Source organism: Nestor notabilis, unplaced genomic scaffold, assembly GCF_000696875.1.
Source record: "Nestor notabilis isolate BGI_N333 unplaced genomic scaffold, ASM69687v1 scaffold5162, whole genome shotgun sequence".
NCBI classification, from domain to species: Eukaryota; Metazoa; Chordata; class Aves; order Psittaciformes; family Psittacidae; genus Nestor; species Nestor notabilis.
In genome coordinates, this window is record NW_009918633.1 from 72,148 (window position 1) to 97,113 (window position 24,966).

At 36.9% G+C, this 24,966-nt stretch overlaps 2 protein-coding genes across 2 annotated transcripts in view; one reads left to right on the plus strand and one right to left on the minus strand.

Moving 5' to 3' along the window:
* Nucleotides 1-6,244, plus strand: part of SERPINE3 (serpin peptidase inhibitor, clade E (nexin, plasminogen activator inhibitor type 1), member 3) — a 15,408-nt gene extending 9,164 nt beyond the window's left edge. The window contains exons 6-9 of the mRNA XM_010009808.1: nucleotides 757-857; nucleotides 1,579-1,665; nucleotides 3,973-4,056; nucleotides 6,201-6,244. Coding sequence (XP_010008110.1) covers nucleotides 757-857; nucleotides 1,579-1,665; nucleotides 3,973-4,056; nucleotides 6,201-6,244 — 316 coding nt within the window. The remainder of the gene's footprint in view (nucleotides 1-756; nucleotides 858-1,578; nucleotides 1,666-3,972; nucleotides 4,057-6,200) is intronic.
* Nucleotides 6,245-7,292: 1,048 nt separating this feature from the next.
* Nucleotides 7,293-24,477, minus strand: INTS6 (integrator complex subunit 6; the record flags this gene model as incomplete). Its single annotated transcript, XM_010009809.1, has 14 exons — nucleotides 7,293-7,937; nucleotides 11,750-11,843; nucleotides 12,299-12,670; nucleotides 13,408-13,642; nucleotides 14,268-14,410; nucleotides 15,679-15,805; nucleotides 15,914-16,129; nucleotides 17,758-17,868; nucleotides 18,286-18,380; nucleotides 18,876-19,008; nucleotides 19,148-19,300; nucleotides 22,131-22,285; nucleotides 23,148-23,273; nucleotides 24,294-24,477. Coding segments are annotated over 14 exons (2,238 nt in total), but the record flags the coding sequence as incomplete, so codon positions are not given.
* Between the last annotated feature and the right edge of the window lie 489 nt (nucleotides 24,478-24,966).

The following is a 24,966-nucleotide window of genomic DNA, read 5'->3' on the forward strand; positions in this document are numbered from 1 at the left end:
CTCTTTCCCACACTCCATTTTTCACTTTGCTTAAGGAAGAATAAATACATAACCTTTAAGAAAACACAATAGCTTATTTTTACAACTTGTTAGTGTACTACAAAAGTACTCCACAAAGAACCTGGGGGCCCTCCACCAGTCACATCCATTTTTCTGTGCACAAAGCAAGTGTCAGCCATCAGTTTTCCATCTTAGACATTTGCTGCTGCTTCTAGCAAATGCACATATCCTGGAAGTATTTTCTATCATCTATTCAAATCAAATTGCATAGCAGGAGGCATCAGGTGCAGGAGGGCCTTTTGTGGCTGTACCTATTGTACGGATCAGCATGGAAGGGCTTCATTATACAGCGCACAATGCATGCCTCGTCTTAATGAAGCGCTGAAAAACAATTTGTGCGTTAATATATTTTTTCCTACAAGCCAATCTTTGGCAAATGTTTCAAAGGGCCCTGTGCTACAGCTGGGAAGATTGTTAAAAAGAGGACACCTGGGGAAATGCAGAGTTCCTGTGTCAAGAACTCTGAGAGGCAGTCTGATTGCAATAGATGAAGGCAAGGGATTCCTCCTGTTATTGTCTTCAGGTTAAGATGACTTGCTTTTCTGCAAAGTACACTTATCAGACAGAATGCATTGGGCTCATACAGAAATAGACAGACGAAGTGTAAAAGCTTGAAATAAACTGCATCTATTCCATCTTTTAGCTCTATGAAACTGCAAATCCTGCGTTTAAATAAAATCTCCCTATTAATTTCAGGTTCAGTATTCAAAGCCTTTTTGATCTAAAGACAGTTCTTTCTGCTTTGGGAATTAGAGATGCATTTGATCCCATCACTGCTAATTTTAAAGGCATTTCAGGTAAGAGGCTTGACTAAATAAAAAATGATCGCTGACCCCATAGTTGTACACTCTTATATTGAATGATCCAGTAGACCTGAGCCTTCTGAACTGATTGTACTACTTCTTCCATGAAACTCTAAATCACAATTCACACTCAACTGTTCTACTTTTTACACTATCTGTCCAGCACCATCAGGTTACAATGCAGTTACTGCTGTTCCAGCTAAATGCCAAGGGACTGGAATCCTTTGGCTTGGCCAACCATTAGGGAAGTTCTGGTTCAGCCATTGAATTAGTTTCCTGGCTGAAATACCTAAGAGTTATGTGATCCTTAGATTCTGCAGAAAAAGAAGGTAACAGCATTCTGATTTTTAATAAATAGAATCACAGAATCTCAGACTGGTTTGGGTTAGAAAGGACCTTAAGATCATCTAGTTCCAACCCCCCCTGCCATGGGCAGGGACATCTTCTACTAGATCAGGTCGCTCAAAGCCCCATCCAACCTGGCCTTGAACACTGCCAGGGATGGGACAGCCACAGCGTCCTTGGGCAGCCTGTTCCAGTGACAAATTAAATTAAATTTATTTACTTAAATGAATGTGTTTGCACTAAAATTCAGAAAATAACTAACAATACCCATTTCTGGGTTTGGGTGTTTTGTTTTGGTTTTTGTTTGTTTGCTTTTTGGGTTTCGTTTTTTTGGGGTTTTTTGTTCTGGGGTTGTCTTTTTTTCCTGCAGAGCAAGATGATCTTTATATTTCAGAAGCTATTCACAAAGCAGAGATTGAAATAACAGAAGATGGTACAAAGGCATCAGGAGCTACAGGTAAGTCAACTATACAGACTGTACTACTCACTTCTGGAGCTTATTACTATGGAAACAACTACTAGTCTTTATTTATTGATTTATTAAGGCATAGTAGCATTTAAATGTATTCCTACCTAAATTTAAACTTTTATATTTAACACGCTTCCATTTTGCCTTTGTAATTGCTCATAAGAACTCTTTAATATGTGATCTCAGACCAACACTAAAGACTCAAGCGAAATCCAGCTTTACCAGCCCACAAAAAATCCAGTTTGAGAAAATAAACCACTTATTTTTCTGTAGGTTAAATCTGTTTGCTCAGATCGTAAAAGCAAAGAATGAAGAAAGGTTACTAACATTTTATCTACAGCTCCTGAACCGTTACAGGGTTTGTTTTTTGAAGATGATCTCTTTGACAGCATTAAAGGTAAAGGCAATGATGGGAAAGTTTTGTCTCCTTGAAGGCAGGCTTCTCTCTTACACACTTCACAGAGTGACCTTCGTGTACAGTAGCTTTTGCTAACAGCTTGTTTCCACATGAGCAGCTGGGGCTGGCTGAGTGGGGAAATTCAGAGTAAAATCTCAGCTATGGACTACAGAGTCAATACATGACTCTCACAAGCTGAATAGCATCTCAACAGAAATTCATCATAATTTACATAAAACTAAAACTACTGAGCTGTGCAATCCCCATTTTTCTTCACTTTTTGGTCACATGAGCCTTATCAACGAAGATCTCCTACTTTTTTGTTTCCCTTTTGGAAGTCTCAGATGTTCCAGATCTGCTGCAAGTCAGTGTGAAAGGCAATGGCAGCCCTAGACCCTGTGTAATTTACACAGGCATTACTGCTGCTTGCTTGCTTCTCTTGAGAGGCTGAACATGTTCTCAAGCTGTTCAAACACCAGCACAGCAGAAGGGTGATAGTTAATGACATCTCTCCTTTCCGCTTCCCTGGTCTGTGCCAACTGCAGATGTGCTCCACATGCACATTGCGAATGGTGGTGGTCCTTGACTGCAGATCAGGGCAAGAGAGCTGGGTCTTTCCCTTTTCTTTTCCTTGCTTTCAGGAAGAAATCCAAGGGGCAAGTAGGAAGAGCATTGCAATGCATCTCACTGTGGTGCTCATGACATTGGGTGCTCTGTGAGTTGCACCTCCCCTCTCTGCAGACATCCTACAGTCACAGTGGCAGAATGAACCTGAGTACACCCAATCTGGTGTAGTATTCTTCCAGCTACAGCAACTTTGCATAAGACACATGCTGTACATATGTAGGTGGACAGTGAAAATTTAACATAGCTAAATCAACCTTTCTGCAGAGCTGTACAGTTTTAAATTTTATGACAATTTTCACTTCTACTGGGCATCAATAATTTTAGTATATTTTTCTGGTAATTCCCATACAAAACAAAAGCTTTTACGTGGTTTTGATTATGTATCAAAGACTAAGGGAATAGCAGACAGACATCAAACCTTAATCCCATTGAAACCAATGCCAAACTTCACTTAACTCCAGTCAGACCAAGATAAGGAGCTGATTTTAAAAGGTGTAATTATGTTTATTATTTACTTCAAAAGCTCTGGAGATCCAGATTGTCTTGAAAACTAAAGCAAGCACTTTTTTTAGGAGCACTGAAACAGTGCCACTCAAACTGTTTCGACTCTGACTTGAATTTTCAATTGAATTTCATTGTTCTAATGGCTTATTGAAAAATAATCCAAATCTGGGGGGTTTAGGTTAGTTTGTTTTTTGACAATGTGTTCTTAATACTATATAGGTATACAAGGAAGAATTTAAACAGGAAGTATTTTAATAATAATAATTAACCTACAAACAGAGGGGGGAAAGACAGTCATAAATTCAGACCAAGGATACTTAGGTTCTGTTGAGAGCTCTGGGAGAGAAATTCCAGGTAAATGTAGATAATTCTCTGCTGTTTGTCTTCCATTTAGAAAAGGGACTACATTTGTCCCTTGTTTTTTACCAGAACAGCAAGGCTAGGAATCAGCTCACAGGCTAAGCAATGGCATGGTATGACTTCAGTGTGAGTTAGGGCTGTGGTAACAGCAAAAATTACCTCTGAAATCCAAAGCCAGATAGGTTTACTGCAGCAACAAAACACACGCAAATCACCTGCATGTTGTCTCACAAGGCTTAACTTGATCATTCATCCAGACCAGTTTCACCATTGGATAAAATTGTGGTTTTATTCTTAAAGCAGAGGAGCAAAACTCAAAGTACTAAACATCAGAGCTTGAGGGCACTGTACAGAAGATGGAAAGAAAATAGACACATTTTACTAATGTTTTCTCTGTTGCATTTCAGCAATGGTGTTACTAAAAAGATCTCGAACGCCTATTTTCAAGGCAGACAGAGCTTTCACATTTTTCCTGAGAGAAGCTAATACAGGTATGCATGCTCTGTGTTTAAGTAGCAGAATCCTTCATGAGTAGCACCAAAATAAATTAACAAGTTCTTTGTAAATAGCACACCAATTTCAGTCCAGGAAATTTCAACAACTATGGAAACAGTAGCTTTAGGACTTTTAAAGCATAAAGAACACAGTTTAAAAAGAACGCATGATAGTCACAGAAGTCAGTGAAGCCAGGTTAGCCTCTCTCATCTATACATGGTACATACTAAATAAGGTTTTTTTACTACAAATACAAGCTCTAGAAAGATCTTACAGATCTTGAGTTGCTGCAGTGGGTCCAGAGAAGAGCAACAAAGCTCGTGAAGGGTCTAGAGCACAAATCTCATGAGGAATGGCTGAGGGAACTGGGGTTGTTTAGTCTGGAAATGAGAAGGCTCAGGGGGACCTTATTGCTCTCTACAACTACCTGAAAGGAGGTTGTAGTGAGATGTAACAAGCAACAGGACGAGAGGTAATGGCCTCAAGTTGTGCCAGGGGAGGTTTAGATTGGATATTCGGAAAAAACTTCTTCACCGAGAGGGTGATCAGGCATTGGAACAGGCTGTCCAGGGAAATGATGGAATCACGGTTCCTAGAAGCATTCAATAAATGCATTGAGGCCCTTAGTGAAATGGTTTAGTGGTGGACTTGGCAGTCCTGGGGTAAAGGTTGGACTTGATGATCTTAAAGGCCTTTTCCAACATAGCTGATTCTGTGATTAAACACCATAGGATTAGGGACTGACCTCCATAGAGCAATTCAAATTACAAATGGGCTAGATCAGCTGGATTAATATGTGAAGAAGTTAAGAAAGTAATCCCTTCCTATAAATGAAACTTATTCATGCATACACAGATGGCACAAACAGACTTCTGCCTGTAGGCACCAAGACCTGCAAGTCCCTATATTAATTCCTACCTTAGCAGTTTCTAGGGGAATAACTCAGAAATTCTGAAGACCAGCAATCTTTTGCGTAGCTACAGCTCACAATATGCAGAAGCAAGTTTCTCTTCCATCGTATTTTGAAAATCAACAGCTTTGAGGAGATAGTTTTACACATCTGGACCCTTCACGCCTTAACATCCTCACAAGCATTTAGGTAATCAAAAGGCACTACTTTGGTGTTTTAAATATGCTTCTGGTGATCATTGTCATTCAATGAATAAAAGTACTTTTACTTGGCAAATACAGAATTTTTAAAAAAAGGCACTAAAAGCTAATCTATGAAACCAAAGCCACAGATTCTTCAGCATTAAGAACAAACTGATTTCAATTAATAAAATTGCTGAGTTTACAGTATATTTTTTATATATATATATAAAGGAAATCAGATTGTAAAATAGGATTTTTATATGATGCATAACAAAATATATAACTTCCAATCAACCCAAAATCAGAAGTACATTTCTGATATTTAAGCTTTTTAATGCAAAAAGAGAAAACTGAAAACATTCAGTCATTTTATTTGTTCAGACTTAGCGACTGAAGTTGTTTGGATATGAAAAGGGGAAAGGGTAAATAAGATCTGCTTGTAATGCATTTTATTAACCTAACTAGAGGTACTTAAAACTTATTATCCCCATAAAGTTAACAATGAATCTTTATGTAGACCAAAAATCTTCACTGCATCAGTCTTCTAGAAGTAGCAGAAATGTATTTCCTAAGACCTAAAATAGCATAGTTCTGCCTGAAATAATAAATGTTGGGGGTTTTTAATCTGAATTTGGGGTTTGAACACGTTTCTTTTGAAGGATAGGCAAAGTAAGAGCAATACAAGCAACTGAACCACAGATGCAATGAATCTGAAGCAGTGATTTCGTTCAAGGGGTTGTAATAACCTCTTCTGAAACTACAGTCTCAACAGAATGGAATGAAATTAGGCAGGTTTGCTCAGTTCAGAAGCAATTCCTTAGCCAATGGTTTGAGTAAGTTGCACGGTTTTGGCAAATTTCTGATTTGGGCTACCAGTATTTGTTCAAATCATTCTAAGGCAAGCATCAACTGCAGTTGATTTTTCCATACAAGGAATGTATGACCACAAATCTGCTAGTTCCATGCTTAATTTATGTATTTAAACTGTACTACACTTTGAAAATGTGGTCCCAAACTGAAATAATGTTAATATGGTTTTCATTTACAGGTTCAGTGCTGTTTATAGGAAGAGTTACAAATCCGTCACAATAAACCCTAGGCAAATATACTGTCTTCTGTTCCTCATATGGTGAGCTTCCCTTCAATGAAATTAAAGGCTACATTATACGTATTTACTAAAACACTGGTTTAAAAATTATCATTTTTGCAAGAATAAACAGATTTTATTTCCCTGTCCTAAAGTAAAAAACTTAAGAATAAAATTTAAATTAAAGCCTGGTCCCAGACTCAGCTAATAATCAGCTAAGACAGTAAGGTTACCAGCAAATAGCAAACTGCTATGAAAAGGAAATCAAGTCCAGGGTCTGTTTCAAGACTGACAGAACAGGTAGGAAGCAGAAATACCTATTCAAATCCATGACCAAATAAATATTATTACCAAAAAAGGTACTACATTTGCTACCTTTTATTTTACTTTTTAAAGAGAATACAGCACAGAATGGACATTCCTAAAGAACACTGAATGACGCTAAAAGCGTCTAGAAAAATGGTTTTTTTCAGTATCCTGACAAAAATGGGGATACATTGAGTGTTTTAGTACAAGATTCAGCAACTCATGGCACAAACAACATAAACCTAGGCCCATAAAGATTTTTGGGTGAAGACGGCAAACCACTGATTCCTAGGAGAAGCATGAGAGGGGATCTGCTCCTACTGAATCACAGCAAACTTCCCAGAAGTCATAGAGCACCTAGTACAGATGAAGAATGTGGCCAATAAGGTGATATTTTGTGTCCAAGGAGCTGAACCTTCTGGCTGTTCCTGCATTGTAAGCATGTAAAAACTTCCGACACAGAAAAACTCCGTGAAGCATTCCTCAAAGGCTACTGATGTGTGCTTTACCACATTGTATCCTCATAAAACTGCGGGGTTTATCATTGCTGCAGATGTGCAATGGGATATCAGTTTGTTATGCCAAAGTCACCTAAGAGTGAAGTACACAAGGTATCATCCTACCGTAGCTGCAATTCAGGCTTAGAGTCCTTTCACTCGCTCTCTGATTACCAACAGAATACCCAGTGATACAAAATTGCTCTTCATTCTTTAACACTGATACTAGAATATACAAGCTCTAGAAAGAGAGGGCAAAATGAACCATTCCAATAAAAACTGTACTCAATCCTACACAAAGATTAAAATAGAGCTTTTATTGATGGAATAACAAAAGTGCTTTTCTTAAATATTTTTCAAAATACATTTATACAACTTACAATAATATATCCAAAATAACTGTATATACAAAACATTACCTTGTTTAATGTATGTGCTTTTTTTTTTCCTTTTTTTTTTTTTGAAAATTACAAAGCAACTTTTTGGCAAAGTTCAACCTTAAGAGGTGATAGTTTTGAAGGTTGGATTAAGAAAAATAGAACCTGAGGGAAAGTGACACTTAAGTCCATGACAAGCAAGAAGTTCTCCATTTAGTTAAATAAGAATGTTTTTGTAATATTTTTCACATTACAAAAATAACAGAAGTGAAGAAAAAAGATGATGGATACTATTCTCATCATTTTATAGAGCAGCTTCTCATTCTTTCAGGTACAGGAACTTGAGATAAGAGTGCATGTCAAAAATGAATGCAAGTAGGGACAGCAGAGCCCTACTGTGGCTTTCTCTTGTGTGCAGTATTTCCTAGCTGCTGTTGATATGGTTGACCTGATTGGATCTGCGATGGATTTCTTCCAGAAAACTCTCAAGCTGTTCTATCAGCATTCGTTTTTTAAACCTGTATTTAAAAGAAAGCATAATAACAGATGCAGCACACAGTAACACATGAAACATCACTCACAAAGCTTTTAGTGAACCCTGGATACTTCAGTTGTTTTTTTAGGTCCAGTGCATGCTGAGGTTATATATACCTCTATATATGCTGTCTCCTAAAGTTCTGGTAAACTCCTAACTTGCTTTTCCATTTAATACAAAACCATGCTTACTACAGGCTATTCTATCATGTTGCTGAACACCACTCAGCCCTAAGAAAGTCAGGAAAAAGAGAGTCAAGGGTTTGTTGTTTCTAGAAGTTCTGACGTACAGGAATAAAAAACATGTCAAAAGAACTGGAAAACTAAAGCTGGCAAGAATTTTTAGGGATTATTTGCATGCCTTCATGGTGCATTTGCAAAAGTTAAGTGAAGATGGTACTCCTGAAGGAATGGCCATTACACAATACAGAGCAGATTTCTTGTCAAGAAAATACAAATAAGAAGTTTGAGAAAGAAATGAAAGAAAACACAGATATAATCCAAGCCTGCAGTCTCTGCAGTTCTATTCCGTACCAATTACATGAATTGGAAAAGCAGACCATTTTGTCACCTTTGCTTACACCCCTGCCCTGGCACACACAGCTCCTTGCTGTTTCCAGCTGGCCCTCCCCTCCCTTGAAACATTTCTGTGCCACTTTCTCAACTCAGTACTATTCTGAACAACACACCGAGTTCAGCCCTGTGACCTTTCTAAACCCCAGCAAAACCCTCTAGTCCTAGCCAGGCCTCCCACTCCATGGCATCTGCCCCTGATTCCCAGACTACAGACCTCCCCACAATCCCAGCTTGACTATTGGGAAATAGTCCCAATTCCCATTGAAAGTCCCATTCCCAGCTACTTACTATCTCATGAATACCTGTGCTCTGAGCCCTTTCCCATATTTCTCATCACAGTTCTCCTCAGTAACCCCACAGAAACCCCACACTTTCATTACTGCTTCCCCTCCATTCTTCCTCACTGCTTTCACAACTGCTCCCTGCTTACTGAAAAGTATTAACCTGGGAAAGAGACAGTTATTCCTTCTTATTCCCTCTAGTAAAAGTCTTAAGCTAACAGCAGTGCTGTTAAGAAAGAAAACCTAGTGAAAATTAAACAAAAAAACCTGGGGGGGGGGGGGAACCCACACCAAAAAAAAACCGGGGGGGGGGGGGGGGAAACCCAACCTAGTGAAAATTTAGCATGCCTATATTCTGTGCAAGTGATCAGGCAATGTTACTTTCCAGAATACCTTCAAGCCCCTCTTAAGCAGCTGTACAAGTTAGCAGCAGATAATTCCTACAAACTTAAAACCTGATGGAAGGTGGAGAGAAAACACATTGCTAACTGTTCTCACCTTACTGCTGGCACAAGAATTCAGGTTTACAGTGCCCTTCAGTACATCTCACTGAAAGTTCCTTTCCAAATGCTGAACCCTATAGCAAACAATTCTTTTTCAAGGCAGTAGAAACAGCTTAACACATAAAATATTATCATTAACATAATTAAGCACTGACTGCAATTCAACTGTTCACTCTACTAGGAATATTAGTACCCTTAATAATAGAACTTCCTTGAGTAGTTCTAGCTATTGAACTTAAAGCTTCATTATTATTTTGAAAGTGGTTGTATGAATTCTTGCTAGCACTTTATCACAAGTGGGTATTGCTCAGCAATTTGTCTAGGTACACACTTCGATCTTTGCTATGTGTATTGTTAACTTAAAGCTCTTAATTTGAAGAATAACTAAAGGTGAACTGAATTTCTTATAATGAGAAGTTGCTTGATTTGAGGAATGTTAATGTGTGTTTTGCCAGATTTTGCTCTATACTGCTAAGGAGAGAATAAAAGAAGAAACTTATTCTTAGTGCTAGGACTATAAATGGATTGCTATGCCAACTGCAGAAATACTGAAGACCTCTCCACTACCTAGGCTAATTCCTTTTAGCCCATTCCTAAACAGCTCTTCATTTTCCAAAGTTACAGCCATCTATTGGTAAGACATGCCTCTCGTGTTCAGTAAGGACTCCTTATAAGCACTGAGCCAAATGTATGTCATTAAGAATAGGAAAAGTCTTTCTCAGACTAGCGAAGGATTTGAAATTGAGATGTGGTATCTCTTCAGCCTTAATATTTTTACAATTGAAGAAATGGGAGACTGGAAAAAAATAAAAATCCATTATCTACCTCATGTTGATTTCTGCCTCTCAAAAGTGATAGCTTTTCTGCTATCAGAAGAGGAACTGAGGCACTCAGTTTCCAAAGGAAGCTGAAAACTGCAGATTGTTCTAGAAATTTTCCTCTCCCTTCACAACTCTCTTGTGAACTAACCTGCAGAATTGAACACGGACTGTTTTTAAACACACATTTTGTTGCTGAAATGCTTAAGAGCTTAGGGCTCCTTGGAGTAGGGAAGGAGAGCAGACATCCCAAATTTGAATTGCATTGCAAAGGTCAGGTATCAGTTAACAAAACAAGACTTTGACAACTCTGGAGAGACTAGAGATGTTTTCTGCAGGGACCAGGCAACCTTGGTTAAACAGGCTTGCCTGGATAAGGAAAGGAGCAGAGAACTGCACAGGGATTGTAAGTGGTGTTATTCAGTTGGATAAAATAACCACACTATAAAAATCTAACCTAAGAGAGAAAAAGAAGGAGAGATAAAGCTGTTCCTGCACTCCAGCCAATAAGAATTAAAGTTTAACAACACTCAACAGAAACAGAATTGCCAGCCTTTTCCACCAGTAGATACAGTAAACTGTTGGATATGGTGGGAGGTAGGATTTAATTCTGATGCAACGCTCAACTGCTGCCAAATTTTGTAGGGATTCTACTCAAGATAACTGGAATAGAGAGGCTGTGCAATGAGATAAGAATTACAGATTATCTAAAGAGCCTAACTTTAGAGGCATAAACATTCCAACCCCATTAAGGGCTGTCGCAGACTCCAGAAGAAACAACATTGTTTTGGTGTCCTGAGACAGTGAGGAAGCATGTATAATATAAAGGCTATGACCTGCATGGCTTTCTGAAATAAGCCTCAAAGTTACAGTTATATTTATGATCCAAGCAAGATGTTGGAATTATTAGTTCACTTCAACTCAAACACACCATGGGTTCCAATCATAACTACACATTTCTCCTTTCTTTCCTCTAGAAGGCCGAGCAAGTATGGTCAGTCTAAGGATGCTGTAAGGAACAGTTTCTACCTGGATTAACAACATGGGGTTTAAATCCTAAGCAAGTCTCTCAACTCCAGTGACAAACTACCTCCCATTTCCAGAGCCTCAGACAGGCCTCTCAAGGAAATGCACTGTCTGAAGACCAGAAACATAGCTTTATGGAACATACCTGGATCTCAAAATTGTTTTTAGGACAAGATTTTGAGTTGATCCAGAATATTGAATTTCAACTGTTTCTGGAAGCCTAATTCATAGTAATATGCAGTTCCATCAGTTTTTCAAATTAGCAGTATGCTCACATCTGAACTTCTGAACCTGAAGCATTTCCTATAGCTAACTTCTCTTTCTATGTCATTGTCCATGTCTACATTTCTGCAGTTACAATTTTGGCAGTTACAGCTGCTACCATTAAGACAAAATCTGATGCAAAAAGGTAAGCTTGTGCAAACTACATGCATCAGGAAGTTTGTGTGTTTCTGTTCATTTCCTAGGGAACTACTCGCAGTGTAAAGCACTGTGTGGCAAGTTTCAAATGAAGAACTCCATGGCTGCCAAGCAGTTATGTATGGCAGTACATGGTGCAGTTTTAGAAGATTAATACAATTCCATTACCTACCTGGAAGCTTCTTTAATAATATTTTGTAAAAATATCAGTCGGGTTTGTAAGCTTCCTTGTACATGCTTCAGTAAAAAGAAGATTCTTTCATATTCTTAAAGAGAAGAGCAAAATCACAGTTACTTAAATGCCTATACAGATATCAGTTACCATAGATCTAAGTGAAATGCAACAGATTTAATTTAGCTTTTGAAAGCTTTAGGGATATATAACCTATCAACCAGGCCTCTAGCAATAACATACTATTTAATAAACACTAACATTAAAAAGCATAGAATACTGCAGTTAGAATATTACTGGAACACTAGCAAGGTCACTTCAATACCAATAATACAAAAAACCATGATTTTCAAACACTGACAGGTAGAGCAATGTTTTAATCACTTATCCAGGAAGCTTACAACGGAGGTTCCAAAACAAATCTTTTCAGCTTTAAATTTATTTTGCTCCAGTTTCATGGCTCAATACGTTTCCAAAATAGTGATCTAATATGAATTCTTCGTCTATCTCTCATGCTAATCATCTGAAAGAAAGATTTAGTATACTTACTTCTTCCTGGTTTTCGGATCTCTTTCATAATTTGTGCTCTTAGCTCTATATTAATCTCTCTGGAACTCCTGCAATGCACTGTTTTTTTCCCTTTGCTGGGTGAAGACATTGGCAAGTTCTCTTCGGTACTTTGTTCTTTACTACTTGATTCCTCATGATTCTCCAAAAACCCATCGACATTCAAGTTATTCGCTAAATGTTCATGGCCTACATCCTCTGTATGAGCTGGTGGTCGATCCAATGAATTGAACGAAGAAGAGGACATTGAAAACTCTGAATCCACAGTATTTGGGAAAACATCTGATGAAAGTGGATCTGTAACATGATTCTCAACCACATCATCCATTGTAACCTCATTATTTGTTTCTGATGCTGAAAAAAACAGATACATTTGCCAGTTTCACATTCTTTATCACCTGATAGAAGTCGATGAATCAGTTCAGTATTAAACTCTTGTAAAACTGTGCTTCATCTTATATACTTTAGTGTACATGCCAGGCATAAGAAAACAGGTTTCTGAATTGTAACACTGAGCAGATCTCTATAATCTCCTGGCAATTAATGGCTTAAAAAAATCACAAGTATATTCTTTATATGAAAATGGAAATTCCTACATGGACTATCAGCAAAAGAAAAAGCACCTGTAAAATGTGCTTTTATGACATGCTTGTTTTTCCCTATTACACTGAACTGACAAAATTCACTTTAAGGCTGAACAGTGAACAAGATTGTTACACAGCACCTCAGCTCCACTCTAAGGGAAATGAATTCATCAAGCTACAGCAAAATTCAAATTAAGTTCATGTTGTGATACTTTTGGAGCATCTCAATTCTCAGGCAAAGGAAGAACACCCTTCTGACTGTTTACATTGTCTCCTCATTTAGTACAGGAAACACTTTGTTTATAGTGGAAGTTCATATGAAAGAGACTTCTGTCTGAAAGATTATCTTAACTCTTTCTGTGATTATCCCTAGATGCATAAATACTTCATTTTCAAAAATGAGGGATAAAATAGCCGTATTTGGGAAGTCAGCCAGTGGTATTTTTACGTAAGTTTTTTGCATAAATTAAAACGCAAACTCTCTAAAGATGAAGAAGATTCACTTACTTTTGTGAACAGGAATAGGTTTAACAAGGTCAGGCTGTGCTTGTGTGATTGGTGTTGGTGGCCCTTTTCCTCCGATGTGATTATTCACAACCGGAGGAGTTTGCGGTCGACCTCTGAGCAGGGGTGACATACAACGTCGTCGTTTTGGAATCCCTTGCATATTTGGTTCTCCAGGTCTTTTATGTTTATTTTGAGGCCCTGATACAAACTCATCCGCTTCATCTATCATCATTCCCTATAATTGATGAGAATTCTTAAAATTTATGCCAAAACCTCTTCATATTAAAGACAATAGATGCTTTGACGTTATGATGCTATTTAGCATGTACAACACACCATTATGCACTGCATTCTCAAATGTCAATCAAATCCTTCCAGGACCACATCAATGTGCTTAAGGCCCTTATCCAACAGTTTGCCAAGACAATTGAGTGGGCTGTCAAGCTTCTTTTTCAGTAACTGCAAAATGACTTACGCATTTAAAAAAGCAGCTCTGAATGATATTGGCAATTAGGTCAAGTCCAAGACAGATATGGACAGAAGGGAGAGCTCATGCTTTCAGAGTTACTGGAAGCTTTTTAAGGGGGAAGCTTGGTAAAGGAAACATGATTAGGTATTAGCTATACTACAGTGACAAACTTATTTCATTTATAATTCAGAAGCATAATACTGGGTTTACAATAAAGACTGCCTTCCATAGGGTACTATGGATGGAAAAACATCTAAGACGCTCTCTTGTAAGCAGTACTTTTCCAAATACTTGAAAGTGTTTCTCCACTATATTGCTCTTTCAATGGTCAAATCAGAAGCACACATACACCCACAAGCACAATTTTTACAAAGCTTTACAGAAAAGTCACCTTTTTGTCCAGTTTGAATGGATTGCCAAATGTATGAAGCCTTCGTGGTTGATCAGGATCAAGCTCTCGGAGTGGAGAAGGTACCTGTTTTAGATACTCCTGGTAGTTTCCCATTTGTGCTATAGGTACACTGTGAACTTGATCTATCGTAACAGAAGAGTTTATTAATACATGATACTGCTCAGCTTATGACAATTTAGTTTATATCCACTTCACACCTCCAGTTTTCAGTCTTCTATCAAATGCACTAACAAAATAGATGTGCAACACTCACCATTATTCTTGCCTAACAGGTATTTATAACATCATGGTTTGAGTGCAGGAAACTTGCTTAAATGAATCTGTGTCTTGCATATTTATCATTATGACAGGAAAATAAACAATAGTTGTCATGCATAGATACTAGTTTTCCAATGTGTCCCATAACTTTTCAACAAGGTAGATTGGTGAAAAAACTGAGACTGGGAACAAATTGTAACTAAAACATTACTACAAACAAAAGATACATTAATGCAAAGTAGTAATGCCACGCTACATGCAGGTTTGACATAATTCTACCCAATTTTAGCCACCCAGAATGTAATTGAGACTGGCGTTTTCCCAAATTTTTGGCCATTGAAATCAACAAATTCTTAAAATTCACAGGACCTGATTCTAAACTTGTTATGGAATTAAAGTTGTCAAGCCTTTGATCGAGCAAAACATACACTAACAGAAATAGCAGGAAAAAAATAACATTAGGTTTTACGTGGTTCAACTCCCTCTCCAAAGAGCAACTTCTCTGCATGTCACATTACATTATCACTTGATCACAGATGTTAATCTGACCTCAGTAGTGGCAGAACTAATGTAGCATACAAATGCCTTTCACTTGCATTGCCCTTCTCATTTTCTCTGCTTATTTCATCATCTTTTGCTAGATGCCATAAGGTACTGCCAAAAGACATGGTAGAAAGGTAAAGGAATAAATTAGCAGACTACTGAACTATTTGCTGTTGGCCTGAAGGGCAAAATGATCACACTGGCAGCACCCAGTGAGCAAGCTTACTTTTCACTGCTCACAATCCACTTTTATGGAGAAAGATTGTAATGTTCAGAACTGCCCTGTCACTGTTTTCCTCAGATACTCATGGAAGTTGGAAAAAGCAGCGAACAAAATCGTATGTGAAAGCCCAAACGTCCTCATACAGACCAAAGGACAGAGCAGCGAATCTGCAATCTTCCCTCCCCTCACCATTTTTTCTTCCAGTAAGTTATTTAAGGAAAAAAAAAAAAAGTCTAAAATACCCATGCAGTTTAATGGCAGTATCAGACATCCACTAAGTTTTAAAGCACTATGCTATTTATTACTGTCTCCATTTTGTTTTAGCACCAATCATATCACAGGTAGACAAAAAGTAAATTATCTAACCTTCATCTTGTCCTTTGAGGAACTTGCGAGTACTCTTCAGTAAATTAGATCTCATTCGTGTTAACTGATCCAAAAGATTTCTTCTGGGTATGTCATAAGCATTTCTAAAAGTCTGAGGTTTCAAATCCTATGGTTCCAGTAAATAAAGTTCCAATTAATACCATGTATGAAATAATATCTAGCATTTCAATGGAAGTATATTGAAAATAACAACATTACACACAGTGGTGCTTACCTTATTCAGCAAAGCTATTTGGAACCCAGCATACTCCTTCATATTGAAGTCTAGAGGTCTATGAGGAATTTCCCCAGTAATCCCCTGTAGCAGATGTTGAAAATCGTTCCTATGTGCCATAGACAGGTTGTGTGATCTGCTTCTGACCTTAATTCCAGTCTCTTGCGCTACCTTTTTGCCTACAGAGCCAATGACTCTATCGGACTCTATTTTGGCCTTAATTTGAAATAAATAAATAAATAAAATTGACAATATGCTCTTAAAAGGATTAGTCAGACTTATTCATTTTAAATTCCTACCTAGAAGATTCAACAATGTGCTAATAAACTATGACGACTATAACCAGGATAAGTGCTTAAGGAGTGCTTAATACATAACCACTTAATGCTTACTACAATTTTAAATATAGTGAACAGTTTGTGCCTAGGTCTTCTGCATATTTCTTCTCTGCTGCCCTTTATGGTATCTAAGCACCAATATGCATGCAATGCTTTTATTTTCATAAAATGCCATAATTTGACTAGTAATTCTCTGCAAATCTCTCTGTACTCTAATATACTGTTTTCTACAGTAACAGCTAAACACTGTAACTCTCCAAAGACTGATTCTCCCACAACTATAGTTGCGATCAGTCACACAATGGCATCATCTTTTTAAACCCTCAGTACAAATAGACATAACGTTAATAAATATGAAATGCACAATAATACCATATTCTCTTTGATTACAAAGACCTAACCCCTAAGATCATCTGAGATTTGCACCAAAATTAAACATGTTCATAAATGCCAGATTTTTGGCAAAATGCAGTTGAACAAAGACCCAAAAGTAATTTAGTAATACACCTGCCAATGTTGGTTTTGCAGATGCACATAAATTTATAGACTACTCAAAATTTGAATTTTTACTTTTTAAGAATACTGAGTTGCTACTGGCAGTGCCTTTCTGAAGTTAGAAAAGCTTTAAGTACAATTTTCAGTGCATGCTATTACATTATAAAAGTATAAAATGCCCACGTTGAGAGATCAGTTCACAGAATACTGAGCAGTATGACTATGATTTAATAGGATACACTATAAACTTCAAGAGGTTTGGTGCTGCAAATAATCATTTATATTAATGCTTTAAGAAAAAGCTGGCCCAGAAGAACTCATTAGCTAAATTACAAGTATTTGCACTGCTGTTTCTTGAAGTTTCAAGCCTACTGCATTATTTTATTATTTTGAACAAGAAAGCTTAACATGCACAGTTCAACAAAATAAAAGCAGAGGTAGCAGGGCAGAAATGCTTTAGCTGGTGCAGGAGACTAATCAAAGATAAGGGCACTATTCTGAACACAGTCAACAATTTCAAAAGGTCACTTGCCACTTCTACATCTGTATCCTTATTTGAGAATCTGAATTTTGTCAGTTTGCATTTACTGAATGCTTTCCATTTAATTTCACAAGCCAAAAAAAGACATTTTCAGATTGAGATGCACAAAGTACAAGTATCTATTTTCTGAAAAAATGTTAGAACATCTTTAACATCGAAGACAACATGTTTTCTTTTGGACAAAAGTATGTTACCATCTGTACAAGTCAAAAATGCTCCTAAACCAAAAAAAATTAATAATCTCAATTTGTACCTCCATATGTATCTTTATACTCCAGACTAAAAAGTCTATTTAAATGTTACGTTTTCCTTCAATTCTGAAAGCCAAAATGCTTGTTTGCTAACTGCTTATGGGAAGTTATTAACTTGATATTTCTGCTCTTTCTTCCCTCAAAGCCATTGAACTTGAGTATTTTAAAATCATCCTGATATTAGAATAAGTTTTTACTGCTCTTTTGCTTTAACATTACCTGCTGACTCAACTTTTTGAGATAGGAAATGACACTGTAACTAAGTCCATATTCCACATTGTCAGCTATAAGGTTTGGTGCTCCCATCATTCTCACAGCTTTCTTCAAAGGCTGAAACATGGAATACATTGTACAGTCATATTTAACTTTGCAAGTGTTTTATACATCAACTAACTTATTCATTGCAAACAGAACCTGAGGTCCACTAAGTTAGAAAAGAAGAAAACCAAAGAACTTTCAGGGAAGCATTTTTTGTTATTGTTTTAAAGCATTGTTCCATTCATACAGAACCAGTTAACAGAAATATATTTTATATATGAGTCACAGCTGATGAAATTGTCATAACATTCAAGTCTCGAGACTTCCACAGGACTCCAGTGAAAACAGCAAGTATCATTATGCATGAAGTCTAGCTATTCTCTCTTAAATTAATGCATATTCTACTTTAAATAGGGAATATACCCATAGTGGAAAGATAACTACAGTTACATGATAAAATAGAAGTTGTAACACAGTAAGTCATCTTACCCCAAGATAATAAGGAGGCATTGTCTTCAAATAGCTTTCAAATGACTGTCGCCATTTCAATGTAGGCTTTGCCTTGTGTACTTTAAACAAGTCATCTGATGGTTATAAAAAGAAGAGACAAAATTAAAGGCATGTCTAGGCAGCATTGCATCATTTTTTCTAATAGAAGAAACTCTCAAAGAAATGAATTCTTCAATGCTGAAGCTAGCATATATATTTGAACATGTATACGACTGAGTATACACACAAGATAAATGCTGCAGCCAAAAGATGTACCTTGATAAATTATTTATCAAAATGAATTTGTAATTGAGACAGATTGGGGAAAATGGCTCCTAAAATAATGAAAGAAGTGAGACCAAAACATATTTGAAAGAACAATGATTAATTAAATCATTTCACATGGAGTCTGAGTCATGAAGAGTAGCCAATTGATAACAAGTGAAACAAGTAACTGATGACATCGCTCAACATGCTACCTTTCTACAGGTGTATGATTAATACCCACATTAACTGCAGCAATCTCCTTAGATGAGATCAAGTTTTCAACTGCTTACCACCTAAGAAAACTTTTATGAAGTTGTATTTACCTAGCAGCGGAAGAAGGACTGGATAATTGTAAGGCATCACAAATAAATTCACACAGTTCAGAGCTGTGCTAGCTTTCAAGTAACCAAAAGGATGACCAAGTTCACTGTATTTTGCACTATTGCTCACATATACCTGCAATAAAACACATTATGTTGCACGTAAATCCAAAGCATTGTGTGCTGAAATTTTACATCTTATTTCAATTATAGAGTAAGATCTATGAAAAACTGCATTTCATAAATAACTTCAATTCAGCATGCACTCTACTTGCCTGCCAGCAGGTCTGAGGGGATTTTCTTTCCAAGATAAACTGGGTCAGTGGTGAAGGTTCTAACTCGTATTTATCAAAAGGCAGTTTGTCAATTACCATCGGCTCACAGTCAGTACAGGAAAATTTCACCACAGGATGAGATGTGCGAGGTGGCTAAACATAAGCATTCCACTGTTAATAAGTCTGCACAACGATTAAAATGCAATGGTACTATGACAACTTAAGTAATACATGTTCTTTGAAAACAAACGTACTTAAGGAGCCTATTCAATACTGGACTCATATGCACTGTTAGTGAGTCCTAACCAATTAATTTATGATGTTAGCACTGTCTTAAAATCTAAAGGAATCTTATTTTCTAAATCAATGCCAGTTATTTTACCTAGTAAGTCTAGAACAGTAGAGTACACAGGTAAAACTTCTTGCATACCTGCAAAAAACTTTGCAAATGGAATTAAATTGCAGGGAGGACAAAAAAAGAAAAAAAAAAAAAGGAACCTTCAATGCTTCTCTGGGGCATGCCCATTTTTATTCCCACAGAAGCAGGCACCATACTTTTACATTTGCTGACTTCCTCCAGCACTTTTCCTTCTTGGCAAATATAACAGTTAGAAAATTCAAACTGAATTATAATGATCAACAGCAGCATGAATTTAGAAAAAAACCCCACGCTTTAGAAGAACTCGCATTTTAACTAAGCCTGTGAAAATTTACTTCAATTCAAGCAATTTAAGTGCTTGGATTTTCATCTTTTTATTAATCAAAGGGAAAAAGCCTTTTGTACCTCAAGTTTCAAATATAAGTTAACAACATATTTGAAATCTCTTTAGCTGAAAGGGAAAGGTGATTTTTTGTGTGTGATGACAATTGGAGCTGTACATCTTCTACTGAATGTCTTTCAAGAGAGGAACATAAGCTCTTATACTTACCCTGAGCCTCCTTCAAGGCCACTAGAATCTGCGGAGGAGCTCAACTGTGAAGGCTCCTTCCATTTACTCTCTTTACAAGAAGGTAGCTAATAAATACATAACATGAACTAGGGAAACACAGGGTTTCTTGGACTTTCCTATCACTACACCTTGAAAGTAATTTTTCTACATCTATAAAGCTCTAGCCTCTTCCTTTTAGGATAGGCCACCCAAATGTTATCTGCCCATAAAGTTGGTCTTGCCTTGAGTGTCTCCACTCTGAGAAGGTGTACTGTCCAAGTGCATACAAAACAGGAGGCCAAACCAACTGAAGGAACTGCAATTCTCTTCAAGAAGATGCCTCCAGTAAATAGTTGTGGTAGAGTTTTTGACCAAGCCATGAAGCAGTTATACTAGGAATAAAAAGGCTGCAAAAGAAGTTCAGTGCTAAGACTTGAGAAGTCAAATAAATCTCGGCTGGACAGCAGAACTGCTCCTCAGAGTAGCGGGAGCAGCCATTTCACATGTTGATCTCCCGATGATAGTTGATAATATTATTACCAACAGTTCACAAAACAGTTGTCGGGGTAGCACTGTTTGAGACACTCCACTACGGATCAGGTAACAGGCAGGAAATGACTCTTAAGTAGAAAAGAGTTACAGCATATGCTAAATGTTAACACCACGTTTTCAGAACACTAATGAAATAGAAGTACTGAAACTCTATCAGCAAACTTAGTGCCCCAACATTTCATAAGGAAAGTCCGATATGGAATTCCAATTGATGTTAACAGGAATTTAGCTGCATATGCAATAATCCAGTGCTTTATGCAGTTATGGGAACTATACAGGCTGAAACTGAGAGAAGAATTTTTTCTCATCTTCTCACCAAGTCAACCTCATGTTTTAGCAGATTGAATTCAACAACTCTTCACCTGGCAAGATCTATTCTAGCAATCTCGATCAAAATCTGCAGCAGCAGGCAAACTGTACTGACTCTCTACAGTGAATGGAGGCAGATATGCCACTGAGAGCAATTACATGGAGCACATGGGACAGTTTTCATACAGAGCAACTTGTTAATATCTAGCACACAATGACTTTTTGTTTTTTAAATTACTTTAGAAGATTTAATTTTATTCATGTATGCTAACTTGCTTGTAGTTCAGGAAGGCATCCATGTCCTTCAATGAATGTGGCCACAGACACCAGCAATATCAAACCTGTAAATATGACTAAAATTTCATACTTTTATCACTCCTCAACAACATTATTTCAAAGAACTTCCATATTTTTTTTAAAAGAAGATAAAAAAATGAATTAAAAGTCCAGTGAGTTTGCTAGTCAGCACACTAATTTCAGATCAAAAAAACCTACAAAAATTCAATTAAAATTGTCATAAAATATAGGGAACAATTATACAACTGCATTATTTCTACTTCAATGATTTTCAAAGATTAGCAGAAATAAAAAATACATACTAATGATTAGTTCTCAGACCAAAGAAAAGACAGTGCCCTACATTCTTTTATGAAAAATGTAAGTAAAATTAATTCTGTGGGCAGTATCTAAAAAACAAGCTGAGTTTCTCCACTTGGGATAAGTTGAAGGAGTGACTACACTGCACAATAACAGATAAAATTACATTCACCTGCTAGAATGAAGACAAAGCTACCACAGGGATTCAAAACTGGGAAGGTAATACTGTCTTCTCCTAGTACCATCCGTGAGGCAATAGAATTTGACAGGCTATTATCAAAGTGGCACCTTACTTCTGGTTTAGTATTTTAACAGAGTTCAAACAGAAACACTGTGTGCATGTACTAGGTTGACAAATCTGTTATGGGCAGCTTCTTAATGCTTCAAAGATACTAAAAAGCAAACTCATAATATTCTCATCAGTAATTTATCTGATTTAACTGCAAAACTGGTTTAAAAGCGTCATTCCTTCTTGGGTCTCACTGCTTTTACAGTTGCTACAATGAAGCACATATCTCAAGATTTAAAAATCAGTGAACAGGAAATTCTGGAATATTCTCCCATGCACAACCCTTTGCCTTAACTTCAGTACATACCAGTGTTGGAGAATTTTGATCTGGCCAGAAGGATTCAGGAACAGGCCAATGACCTATAGGAACCCCAGTTTTAGGGTTTGGTCTGACATAAATAAGTTTGTGACAGCTGTGCCAAGGTTGGGGTCCAAAAGGTCTAGATATATCCACCTGCCCATCTACAGAAGAAAAAAGCTTTATGAGTCAAAATAGTGTTAAAACTCAGAAAGAGTATTAAACAACTTCTGTGAAGAGTTTAAGAATTATGCCCCCAGGGAAGCTCTTCCTGCAGTTAATATTATTTCTAAGAATAGCAGATAGTTGTCAGTAAGCATTTCTGCAAAAAAACCCAGAAACTATCAGAAACCAAATAAGCATTGAATGTTTACAGGATCAGAGCTGAAAAAGCCAATTATCTGGAGCCCTTACTAATAATCAGTTTCTTTCTCCTCCTATTGTTATTAACAGATAACCTTCAAATCTGTGCAAACAAAAAAAAAAAAGATACACATGACTAATACTGCTAGACTTTTTATTGCAGCAAAGCAGGATTAAAAAAAATACCACAACCACTTCATAGTAACATCCTAAGATGAGCCCAGCTTAGAAACCACTTAGAATGAGAATTTAAGGCTGCACAGCCATATTTGCTATTTTAACTCTTCATGCAGCCCCTTTACTACATTAAACAGAAGGGTATGTGTATAAACCCACAGTATTTCCATATCAAGTGATTTACATTTCTAACTGGAACTACTGCTTAAAACTCATGAACCCATTAAACTATCCTTTATGTGAATACCTGCATTTAAGACTACCTGAGCAACATGACCAAATGTAGAGGTTTTACATAGTGTCTAGCACCTATAGCCAGGATTTTGAAAAAGTACAATACCTGTTCAGATAGAAAAGGTCCTTTTTACAGTAATGTCTTTTAAACTGCAACATTTTACCTTTTGTCAACTATTACAGGAAGTTCACTAAGTTATATTGATAGTCATCCCTGCCATTTGATCTGACACTGTAAAAAATGTCAAGTACCGTCAATTGGGGAGGGATCCGGTCCAGCTTTTTCAAAATTTATTACCACTCCACTTTGCACTTTTTGCACCAATGACTCAAGACACTGATTCAGCATTCTTGGAGAACACACACAATATGATCGACCTAGAACAAAACAGCCAAAGTTGAAGTTGTTCAGTGTTTCTATCCCTAACTTTTAACTTGGATCATTTAAAACTGTTCACCCACCATACACATTGATTTATGTATGGATCACTGATTTAAAGCTTCTCCCAAACACTCCTCTTTGTTTAAGCAGAAAAGCAGCCTAGTGGAGCAGTGAGTGTTACATGCACCTCATTGGAAATGTTCGGGCTTTAGCCCCTTAATGACTTTAGCTCGAATTCTTGGTTGCATTCATGGAAAATGGGCTCCCCCTTGTGACAGACATCAACACTTAACTGTCCACGAATTTCAGTCAAAGCACCATCATCATAGACTGACGTGACAGTCAGAAAGCAGTGGAATGAAATCCTTTTGGAATGTTTTTTAAATTCCTTTGCTCTCCATCACATCCTCTCCAACACACCAGAAAAGTCACATATTTGTGATGTGATCAAAAACTTCTACAAACAAATTATAAAATAAATGCCTGAGTTTGATCTGGAATATAATTTCTAAAAGGTTAAGAATATGAGTTATGATGCAGAGAAAAGTATTGATTTTGCAGAATTATTATGCATCTGCATTACAGGAATTCTGCATTGCATTCTGTATGTTCTGAAGGGGAGGAGTAAAAAACAAAGTAACCCAACACATTTCCTTCACTTTTGGCTTCTTTAGATCACAGTATGACAGGAATTTCGCAAAAGTGTACTGTAGAAACAACAATTCTTACAATTTTTAACTGTGATACCAAGATGTGTTAGAAAAAATTCAGTTTTCTCTTCTAAGAAACTGCTAAGAAAAGTAGATTCACACTCTTCTAAAGCAGGTGACATTAAGTTGTCTGTAGCTTTAATGCAGTGTCTTTAGTTTTATTATATTGGAGTTCTGAGTTTTTACAAGTAATATAAGAACTTAGAAATACTTATTCCACAATGTGTACATGATTAATACACTTAAATTGAATTAATTTTAATTTTCAAAAAGTATTGACTTGGCAAAGGAAACCAGGGCACTCACCCCCTGTGACTTCACACATAGGTGTGATAGCAGAGTCATCCACTGGTACCCCTGTCATCTGCTCCGATTCTGGTGCTGTAATACCAGGCAAACGGAGAACCAAAGCAAATAACCTCTGATCCCATCGAAAGGGTTCCTTAGTCAATTCACTTCCAGGTAGAGGGGAATTGAGGGGTAAATGGAGCTAAAAAGGAATTTAAATCTGTTATAATTATATGAATTTAAATCTGAATATACTGCTTTATTAAAAAAAAAAATCAGTTGACATGGTGATGGCAATTCACTCCATACAAACGTATTTATAACCTCTTCACAGACACTTACAATTTGATTCAGGTACTGTACTTTAATCAGCACTTAAAACATTTCAAGGCAAAATGATGCATGAACTTGAGAGTTACAAACTGAGTGGGAATAACCACTTTTTAAACCTGATTTAAAACTTCAGAATGAATAGAATATTTTCTTTAGAATTTCAGCAGTAAGAACTGCTTCACTGCAGCATTCTTTTGTTCAGTATTCCGCAGAACAGGCCCATTCTCAGCTCAGTCTTTTCCTTGATTCTCCAAGATAAAAAGCACACTGAATGAAAAGGTAATGTTAAACTAAGAGTCCTGCAGAAGAAACATAACTTAGGCATAGTTGCTCAAAAAAAATCTAGCTGCCGGGATCT